The sequence below is a fragment of the Galeopterus variegatus genome, unplaced genomic scaffold (assembly GCF_000696425.1).
Source record: "Galeopterus variegatus unplaced genomic scaffold, G_variegatus-3.0.2 Scaffold3554, whole genome shotgun sequence".
Taxonomy (NCBI): Eukaryota; Metazoa; Chordata; class Mammalia; order Dermoptera; family Cynocephalidae; genus Galeopterus; species Galeopterus variegatus.
This window is the reverse complement of record NW_007729665.1, coordinates 117817-127637: the sequence shown is the minus strand read 5'-3', so window position 1 is coordinate 127637 and position 9821 is coordinate 117817. Positions and strand designations below refer to the sequence as shown.

General features: G+C 48.3%; 1 protein-coding gene across 1 annotated transcript; it reads right to left on the bottom strand.

The window, feature by feature from the left end:
• Positions 1 to 395: 395 nt before the first annotated feature.
• KIAA0247 (KIAA0247 ortholog) lies at positions 396 to 8414 on the bottom strand (the record flags this gene model as incomplete). The annotated part of the gene is made up of 4 exons (XM_008585402.1): positions 396 to 1616; positions 3654 to 4081; positions 7018 to 7156; positions 8217 to 8414. Coding segments are annotated over 4 exons (791 nt in total), but the record flags the coding sequence as incomplete, so codon positions are not given.
• Between the last annotated feature and the right edge of the window lie 1407 nt (positions 8415 to 9821).

Below are 9821 nucleotides of genomic sequence, written 5' to 3'. Positions count from 1 at the left end.
AAGGGAGAGACCCCAGCAGAAGTGTCTGGAGCATCCCCTCCCCGCCAGGGTCCTCCCCCCAGGGCCTCACACCCCAGGCTCCAGCTTAAAGAGGCCTTGGAGCCAGGCTGCTCCACACCCACTTGCCCACCTCAGGCCAATAAAGTTGGGGGTGCACGTGAACTGCTTCTCAGCCCTCCCCCAAGGTCCCAGGGAGACAAAGAGTTGCCTGTCAGCTGTGACATGTGGAGGGGTGGCAGGGAAGGGCAGAAGTGGGGAAAGCAAGGGCTAGCCTATGGCTCACTCGGGAGAGTGTGATGCTGATGATACCAAGGCCACAGGTTCGGATCCCTCTATAGGGATGGCCGGTTAGTTCACTTGGGAGAGCGTGGTGCTGACAATACCAAGTCAAGGGTTAAGATCCCCTTACCGGTCATCTTAAAAAAAAAAAAAAAAGTAGGGAAAGCAGTGGCGTGGCAGACAGCAGGCCACTTCCTGGGCACAGTTACTAAGGCACATGACCATGGTGAGGAGGATCCTCAGGACTGGGCTGGAGCTGCCTGCAGCCACCCAGAAACTCCGTCTGTGCCTCTTGGCCTCCCCTCCATCACCACGAACCCAGAAAGGGGCAACCTGCCCAGACTGCCAGTGACCAGATGGGCATTCCATGGCACCTCAGCAGCTCTCCTGCCTCAGGCCCTGTGGGCAGCAGGGAAGCCGGAGCTGCCTGGAATTAAACCCAGGAGGCAGCATGCAATCTCCCCTACACTACAGGGAAGTAGGGGAAACCAAGGCCAGGAAGCCCAATGCTGAAGGAGGAAGTAGGGACTTGCATATCAGGAAGACAATCATTATCAGCCACCTTTCTTCCCTCCCTCGGGACCTTCTGGATGCTTCTTGGAAACTCTCAACTCAACAGGACCAAGGGCCTGCACCTCTGAGCTGGAAAGCCAGGTGTTGGGATGGCTTTGGCACAATTTCCGAAATCTCCATCCTCGGCCAAGGAAATGCACCAACAAAGTAACCAAGGCAAGCCCAGGGACTCACACACTCACTCCAGTTAGAGCCAATCCTGACTTGAGAGCTCTCACTTTTGTGTCTGCTCCTGCAAAGGGCAGCAGTGCCAGCAATCAAAGGAAACAGACCAGACTCAGGCCCGGCCCCTGTGAGGCAAGGGACAGCTGTGTGGCCACTAAGGCTTGTGGACAGCAACAAGCCCGCATGACAGGGAAACTGGAAGGGGTGGGGGGAAGGCACAAGTAAATGCAGCGGCACTGAGGCCCATGTGGGCTGGTGGGGCTGTGGCCAAAAATGTGGCTGGAGGGGACCCAGAGGCTCAGGGAAAGAAAAGGGTTCAATCCAGCACATTCAAATATGTCCCCGACAGATAGGAAGGCCAGGCCAGGCAAAGAGCCAGCTCCTCCAGCTGTCCAGCAGGCAGATGGCGAGAATCTTCCTTCAGTTTCCAGCAAGGTGGGCCTGCAGGCCCTCAGAGATACACAGATACACAGGTGGCAGCTCAAGTATCCGGGGGTGGCTGGAGAGTACACGGTGCTCAAACCCACAGGGAGAGGGAGGAAGGGCAGAGAGGACAGAGGCTGGCGGCAGCCCTCATGCTTCTTTCAACAGTGGAATATCTGCAGAAAGACAGGGAAGTAAGCACAGTGGTTACCCCACGTAGGTCTCTCTGTAGCACTCCTGATCCCACTGCAGGGACCCCACACAATCCCTAGTTTAAAGAAATAAAATGTCCTACTCATACACTTCTAGGTAGTCAAAAATTCCCTGCCTCTTTTTTAGGCCATTCTGGTTCATCTCTTCCACTGCTTATGTGATAAAATCTGAATGTTCAGCCTGATATTAAAAACCCTTCTGGTCCCACCAACATGAACCCTCCTCTCTGCCTTAGCCCTGCTTATCTAGTCACTTCCCATTCTCTCCTAATTCTACCCTGTGAGGCTACAAAGACCTGCCTAAGTCCCACCTCCTCCTTAAAGCAATCCACCAGCTGTGAAAACCTGGGCAAATCACTTCCCCTGTCTGGATTTTAGTCTCCTTATAGGTCAACGCAGGTTAGACTCATGCTTCAAGCTCCTGACGTCCTACGGTACTGTCAGTCCCAGACAGCTCTGGCATGGCGTGTAATTAACTCACTAACCTGTATGTCTTCTTTTCTGAACCCCTCATTTTGACACAGACCCCACAATTCTTGGTTCTGTTACTTCTCAAGTACAGGACCTACCATCTTCCCAACTGACTGACACTCCATGCAAGCAGAGAGTGCTGTTGTGTTTCCTATTTCTGAAAACTAATCCAGCACCAGGCACAAGATGGGCTCTCAAAGATGCTTATTCAATACATGGAACAAAGCAAGGTAGTGATGAAGAGAGGAAAGAACAGGCCCGTCCTGGCCTTAGGGAGAAAAAGGCCACAATGTGCACTTAGACACATTCAAAGATGCTTATTCAATACATGGAACAAAGCAAGGTAGTGATGAAGAGAGGAAAGAACAGGTCCGTCCTGGCCTTAGGGAGAAAAAGGCCACAATGTGCACTTAGACACATTTCACAATATGAGTGGCTGACTGTCTATGGGGTACTGGCTTTCCCATTTAAACGTAGGGCAACTATTTAATGGCCCCTTGCTAGCTCTGTGGCAAACCAAAAAAATAAAGGCAAGCTGTTGATGACCAGAAAACTCCATAAACATAATCTCTGGGCAAGAATTTCCAACTTCTCTGCTTTCAGATATTCTAAACTTTAAGACATTTGCTGTGTCCAGACATCTAGGAAGCATAGTAAGACTCTTTTAGAGAGGCTTCACGAGTGTAGCAATCCTCACTGTCAAAAAGGAAACATCTAGGTTTAGTCTGCATCCTGAATTACACTGGGGTTTCACTTAAAGTTATTTTTAAAAGTAACAGACTCAAGCCCAAGGTTAAACTGGGCTCTGGCAAAGACAGAAATATCAGGAGGCAATAATTTTATTCAATGGTTGTTTGCCACAAAGAAGGTGGAGTTACCTGAAAGGCAGCATGGTGCCATGAAGTTAAAAATGCAGGTTTTGGAGCCAGACCCATCTGGCTTCAAATCCCAGCTCAGACATTTACCAGTGGGCCAAGTGACTCACCCTCTTTGAGCCTCAGTTTCCTCATCTGTCAAATGGGGATGGTAACAAATACCTACTTCTTAGGATCACTGTGAGATTTAACTGAGCTAGTGCAAGAAAACTAACTAGCACAGTACCTGGCATACACCTATTTACAACGAAGCATCTGTCTGCTCTGGAAGAGAGACAGGCTCTTGTTTTCTCTGTAACACAACCCCATACCTCCTAGTCATTCCTGACCTTTCGGGAACACAAAAATTACAAGAGGATAGATCCCGCCCCCCATTTCCAACCAGATGTCTACCTTATGATTTAGCAAAGCCCTACGGCCATGAAGTCTCAGAGACTCCAAACCAATAAAGTTCACAAACAACAGTGAAAAGTCTCTCTACAGAGAGCCCTACCAGGTAGTGTGAGGGTGAAATCCTATTTTGTATGCTAATACACCGAGTATTATCTTTCTTTGCTGGAAAAAACACCAATTATCAGAGATGCTCATGGTCCTTCCTCACTCCCAGCAAGGACCCTGAGCAGCTAATGATTTATGTTCAGGTCAGACCACCTACCATCTGTGTACTCCTCCGACGTGAGGGATAAAAGGCTTTGTATGTCACTGTTCTCTGAATCTGTGGCTTCTTTGTGTGCCAGTCGGCTGTTCCCTGAGCCAGCCACCCAAGAGGAGGTGGACGCCTGATGCACCATCACAGTCTCGGAGCCCAGAGAGCCCCAGGCTTCACACAGTCCGGACTGGCCCGGGGCTTCTTCCTCTCCACCTACGGAGGAGCAGGCCCCCTGGTCCTGCAGCTGCTGTTCCCTTGGCATGCTCCTCCCGCTGGGCCCAGATCCTTCTGACAACACAATCGGCACTCTGGGGTCAGCTGGCGGCACACAGTGACCAGAACTGCCATACACAGCCTCCTCATATGATGGTAGTGCAACCTGGACTCCATCTACCATGATGGAGACCTGATCTCCAGATGTACCCTGGTCACGCCTGGATCAGAGGAGGAAGAGACAAAGGAAGAATTACAATAAACACACCGATAAATAAATACCATAATGCCAACAGCCACCATTTTTGAGCACTTACTATGTGCTAGGCACTGCACTAAGTGCTTTAAACACTTTATCAAACTGGATCCTCATCTGAGCCCTTTCAGACAGGGATTCACCAAGAATGCAGAGAAGGCTCTGAGAAGTTAAGAAACTTGCCCTCAGTCACACAGCTGGTAAGGGATGGAGCTGGGATTTAAATCCAGGTCCACCTCCCTCCAGAGACCATGTTCTTAACCTCTGGGTACAAAGGCACATGGCCCTCTGGACCTGTGCAAAAACTAGGAGCCTAGAGACCTGAAAATAAAACCATTCATTCAACACAGCTAAGATAAAAAAGTGAGAGAATGATGGTGGCACACTTCTGTAAATATACTAAAAAACATTTCATTGTACACATCAAATGGGTACATAGTATGGTATGTGAATTATATCTCCATAAAGCTGCTAAAAACGAGAGAAAGGGAAGCACTGTGGTCTTAAAATGGGATACCAGACCGGAAATCAGAAGAATTTTTTTTGTTCTGACTCAGCCACTTTGCTTGCCCCCCTGCTTTTTTAAACTTTGTGAACTTCACAAAATTATATGTGAATTATAACACAAACACAGAAAGGAACAGCTAGCTACACAGGTGATGTTGTGCACTTTCAGCTCATCATATCAGGAGACACACATGGTCTGTTGCCAGACCATATTTTTGTTGCTAGACTATTGTTAGTAGTTCTCAATTTCCTCATCTGTGCTCAGAGATAAAATCTGTGCCACCTAATTCAAATAACGTACAGACTGTGAGGATAACAGAAGTGGCACCCTTTAAAATTGCTCAAAAGTTTTTGGAAGGAAGAGAAACTTTGATGGCAAGGTGGCAAATAAAGTGTATGTATTGTATGTATACTGGTATGTGCTCAACTTTTGCTATCTATTCAAAGTAAATTTTTTTGTTAGTTTGGTCAGGGCCCCTTGGGTGTAAGGAGTGGGGGAGGGGGAGAGAGGGAGAGAGGGAGAGAGGGAGGGGGAGAGAGGGAGAGAGGGAGGGGGGAGAGAGAGAGAGAGTCATATTCGCGCCAATGTATCTTTTAGTTCTGTTGCTATCCTTGTCTTCAGAGAGAGAGAGAGAGCAGTTTGAGTGAAGTGGGCGGGCGGGCGTCTGCCTTGGGAGCACAGCCATGCTTTCCAACCTATGGCTCCAAGGACCTTTTGGCTGGCTACCTAGCTCACAGACCTGCGTGAAGGAGTCTGGTGACCCAGCCTGGTATACGAAGGGTTTGTGACCCAGTCTGGACAATGGGCTTGAGGGATCTGGGAGCTCCAGACCCAGCCCTAGCTCAACAATTGGCCAAGTCAGTGCAGTATTACCAGCAGGTAAAAGAGCCCGACAACTAGCGTGGTCGCCTAGCTTTACAATTGGCGTCACGAACAGGATTAAGAGCTAGACAATTGGCGCTGTGAGGATTCCAGGCCTTAGCCTAGCCAGACAAATACAAAACTTAAATAGGGTCTATACTGAAAACCAAACCTCCCTTCTACATAAGTCTGGCAAAACTAGCCAGTTACTCTTAACAGACTAATTGGTTAACTAGGGAGGAAAAAAACTCCATAATTTAGATGAAATGCAGAATAGATCAGTTTGACTTTGTGTGGAAATAGCTGATTCTTTCAAGTAAACAATCCCCCCCCCTTCAAATCTTCTTTATCCTATTAATTAACAACCTTTAAAAATAATTGTTACGAATAGATCAGTTTGACTTTGTGTGGAAATAGCTGATTCTTTCAAGTAAACAATCCCCCCCCTTCAAATCTTCTTTATCCTATTAATTAACAACCTTTAAAAATAATTGTTAACCCAAAGCCCAAAACAAAACAAAAGGAAGAAGGAAAAATCACGCATAGTATGCAGAGATTAAATTCAGACAAAGAACACCTAGTCTGTAAATTCCAAAGCTGGAGCATTTAAGTGAATGCGTTTAGGTTGGCCCTTCCTGCTTGTGAGTTATGACAGTGACTGAGGAAGGGCTGTGAATGCATATAAAAGATGTGCTCCTCAAGAGGGAATGAGCAGCTGCCTGGGAAACCAAGCAATTGTAGAAGCCATGATAGCCTGGGAGAGAAGCCCACCATCAGGATCACTCACAGTCAGCATCATCAGGGTTCCACCATCCGCCACCCCACCCCAACAGCCCAGTCTGGTTTAATTTGTGGCTAATGTGCTGCACAGGAAAAAGGAAAGTAACAAAGGCAGGCAAAAAAACCTACTTCCTCTGTTCCTCCCAGCGTAGTGCAGGGTATCTTGATCCTCACTGCACATTAGCACCACCTGAGGAGCTTTTCACACAATGCCAATGCCAGGATTCCACTCTAAACCAAATAAATTAGAGTGGCTGGGGATAGAGGCTCAGGTGTTGGTATTTGTTTTTAACTCCCTGAAGGTGAAGGCACCTTCATGCCATCAGGATTGGGGAACCAGGAGCACAGGGCAGTGCTGACCACATCACTGGCCCTCCACCCCAGGGCTTCTCATTCAGTCGGACTGGGGTGGGGTCTGAAAATATGTATTCCTAACAAGTTCCCAGACGATGCGGATGTTGCCAGAACCACACTTTGAGTACCACTGAGGTAAGGGAAATGACCTTGCTTTGGAGTTGGACAAATTCAACTCTGCTATCGTCTGGAGGTATGACCTTGAATGACTTAACCTAGCTGAGCCTCAGTTTCCTCATCTGCAATATTCCTATGAGAATTAAGACAATATATGCACAGAAGTAAGCACGGTACCAAGCATATCCAGTTGTCTAACCCATGGCAGGGCCCTCGCCCTTCCTGGGGCACACAACTGGCTGGTAGAGGCCAGCCCACAGCAACACTGCCCCTGGGCTCACCTGCTGTGATGGAAAGACTTCAGCTTTGGCTGCAGCAGCACAAAGAGCACCACGAGGAAGAGAATGAGTGCCACGGAGCTGGCAGTAGAAGCCACTATGGAGAGCGTGGGGACCCCGAGTGACGTATGGGTGTCTTTTTCTAAGGAAGTAAGCCATCATCAGAAGCATTTTGTACTCAGACACACAAAACATGGGCCCCACAGTTGATTTTGTCAAATGCCCCCTTCATGATGCCATACAAAGACATCCTACAGGTAGGGCCATTTCAGGAATAACAGCATAGAATGGCCTGTGTACACACTGGGATCCTGCAAATGGAGAATTTCCCTTTCCTGTTTCCAGAATACAAAATTCCCTTCACTTCTGGTCTCTGAGATCCATCTGATACCTACACTCCGTTAACCCTAGAGCTCTTACCTTTAGAAATCACTCTGATCCCGTCCTCAATAGAAAGTTGGTAAACATCAACCATTTAAATGGGCACATCATTCCACCATCTTAAGTAGCACCCATGTTTTTCCCCACGTGGCAGGATAATTTTTAAGAACTGGGTTGTATAATAAGCCCCTGTCCTAAGGTCCCACAGCTTTAGTTGTAAATCTCAGGTTGGTTCCCACCCTCCTCTGGGGTGTCACGGGTTAAACACGTTCTGGTCTCAAAGCCCAAGTGGGAAGCACAAAAAAGGCCAGATGACACATACTTTCCTGCAGGCAGCTAGATTTTCCTGTCATGCAAAACAGGAGGAGGCAGAGGGAAAGAGATGTCTTCTGACCAGCTGGCCTGCAGCTCCATAACAAAACAGTACATTTCCACTCAAGGAAAAATAAAATGAAAAAGATGCTAAAAAAAGGTGTTAGCATTGTGCTCATGGTGTTAGCAGAAAACGGTCAAAGGTCACCAGCACTTGCGTAGGCAAACAAGAGATCCTGAGCATGAAAGGGACTCTACATAACAGGGTAGATGCCTCAGTAAAGCCACTGAGCCCTCAGTGGCTCAGTGAAATGCAATGGGACACGCACCAGCAACCCCAAATGTCTTCCCAAAGACATGAAATCCCAAAGGGAGGAAAGCTGTAGGGCACCAAAACAGGGCTATGCTGCACCACAACGAAGGGTGCCCGGGTGGAAGCATGTACCCCCTCCCATGAGCTAAAAGAAAACAGAACCCCAGAGCAGCCCATGCTCATCTGCCAGACTGACCCTCGTTGAGATGGCAGCTAATCTCCATGGCCGGTTTCCACTCGCCATTCTTACAGGTCAGGTATTTGTAGTCACCCTTCAGCATGTAGCCTTCAGCACACAGGTACTCGATGACACTGCCTGCTGTCAGGGGGTCTCTGCAGGGCCGGGGGTGGCAGATGTAGCCACCATTCTCTGGCTCTGGGGGCAGGGGGCACACTGCAAAGACAAAAAGAGCAGCGTTACAGTGGTGAGGTTTCCCAGTGAGAGTCTCTTCTCAGTGCTGCAGCTCTGAAGGCCTCAACAGGAAACAGATCAGGAGCAAAGAGCCATCCCATCCCTAGGAAGGGCCACTGACCAAACCCTGGAAACTGAGGTTGCCACTGACAGGGGAAGTACGCTGGCCTCAGAGAAGTCTGGCTGCTTGCGACTTTCCCCTCTACCTCCCCACCGTGCCTTAAGAGAACTGCATCCACAACTGACAACGACTTGAACCTACACAGATCTAGACATAATGTGGTTTTAATAAAACCTACTAACATCCGCAATGAATCAGAGTGAAAGGAGGTAAAATACTATTAACCTGTGGGGGTGGGGGAGATGTTAGTCTGTTTCCAATATTAATGCCAGAAAGGACTCCAGTTTAATAACAATGTGGATTCTGCGCCTCAGAGGAGATTTCTGATGGATTTCCTGGGAGGTTTCCCAAGCCCCCTCTGCATCTTCCATTCTCTGACTAGAATATCACTGGCATCACTTGTCCCTAGCCCAGAGTAAATCCCACCCTTTTCATTCAGGTAGGACTGTGTAGTTTTAAAAGCACCCATCTTATTTATTTTTCCTCACAACTCTGTGAGGTTGTTATCATTACTCCCCTTTGAAGAGGAGGACACTTAGGCCCACAAATGTTAAGTGACTTTTAGCTAAGCTTAAGGCAGGACAAATGGCAGGACTGGGATCACAGCCAAGTCTTCTGATTCTAAACCTGCGCTCTTTCCACCAGCAGATGTTCCTCCTAATCCATGAGTGGAGAGGCCTTTAACGGGTGGGTGTGTGTCAAGGTTACCTCCCCTTCTTCCCTTTAAAGGGGTCAGTTTAGGAAGGTGGCAAGCAGTGCCTACGTGTATGTTCCTCCTAATCCATGAGTGGAGAGGCCTTTAACGGGTGGGTGTGTGTCAAGGTTACCTTCCCTTCTTCCCTTTAAAGGGGTCAGTTTAGGAAGGTGGCAAGCAGTGCCTACGTGTGGTGGGAACCCTGGTCTAGATAAGCTGCAATCCTCACAAGAAGGGCTGCCTCTGGTTCCACCCAGGACAGACGCTGCAGAATCAAAGCCCCCAGGCAGTAGATGGCTGGGTGTGCCCAGCCAAAATAGGAAGGTGCTGTGGAGCACTGAGGGATCACTGTTTGGAAGAATGGGCTTGGGGGAGATGTGCTGGCAAGATGAGGAGGCACCCAGGAACCTCAACTTTCCAAAAGCCTTATGAAATTTTCCAAAGGAAATTCAAATTTGCTGACAAATACCCTGCCCCCATTCTGAATGTGACAAGGACATCTGTATGAGAATGAGTATAAGGGTTTTCTTTTTCTCACTTCCTCCAATAGGCCTGCAGACACTGAGAGTCACAT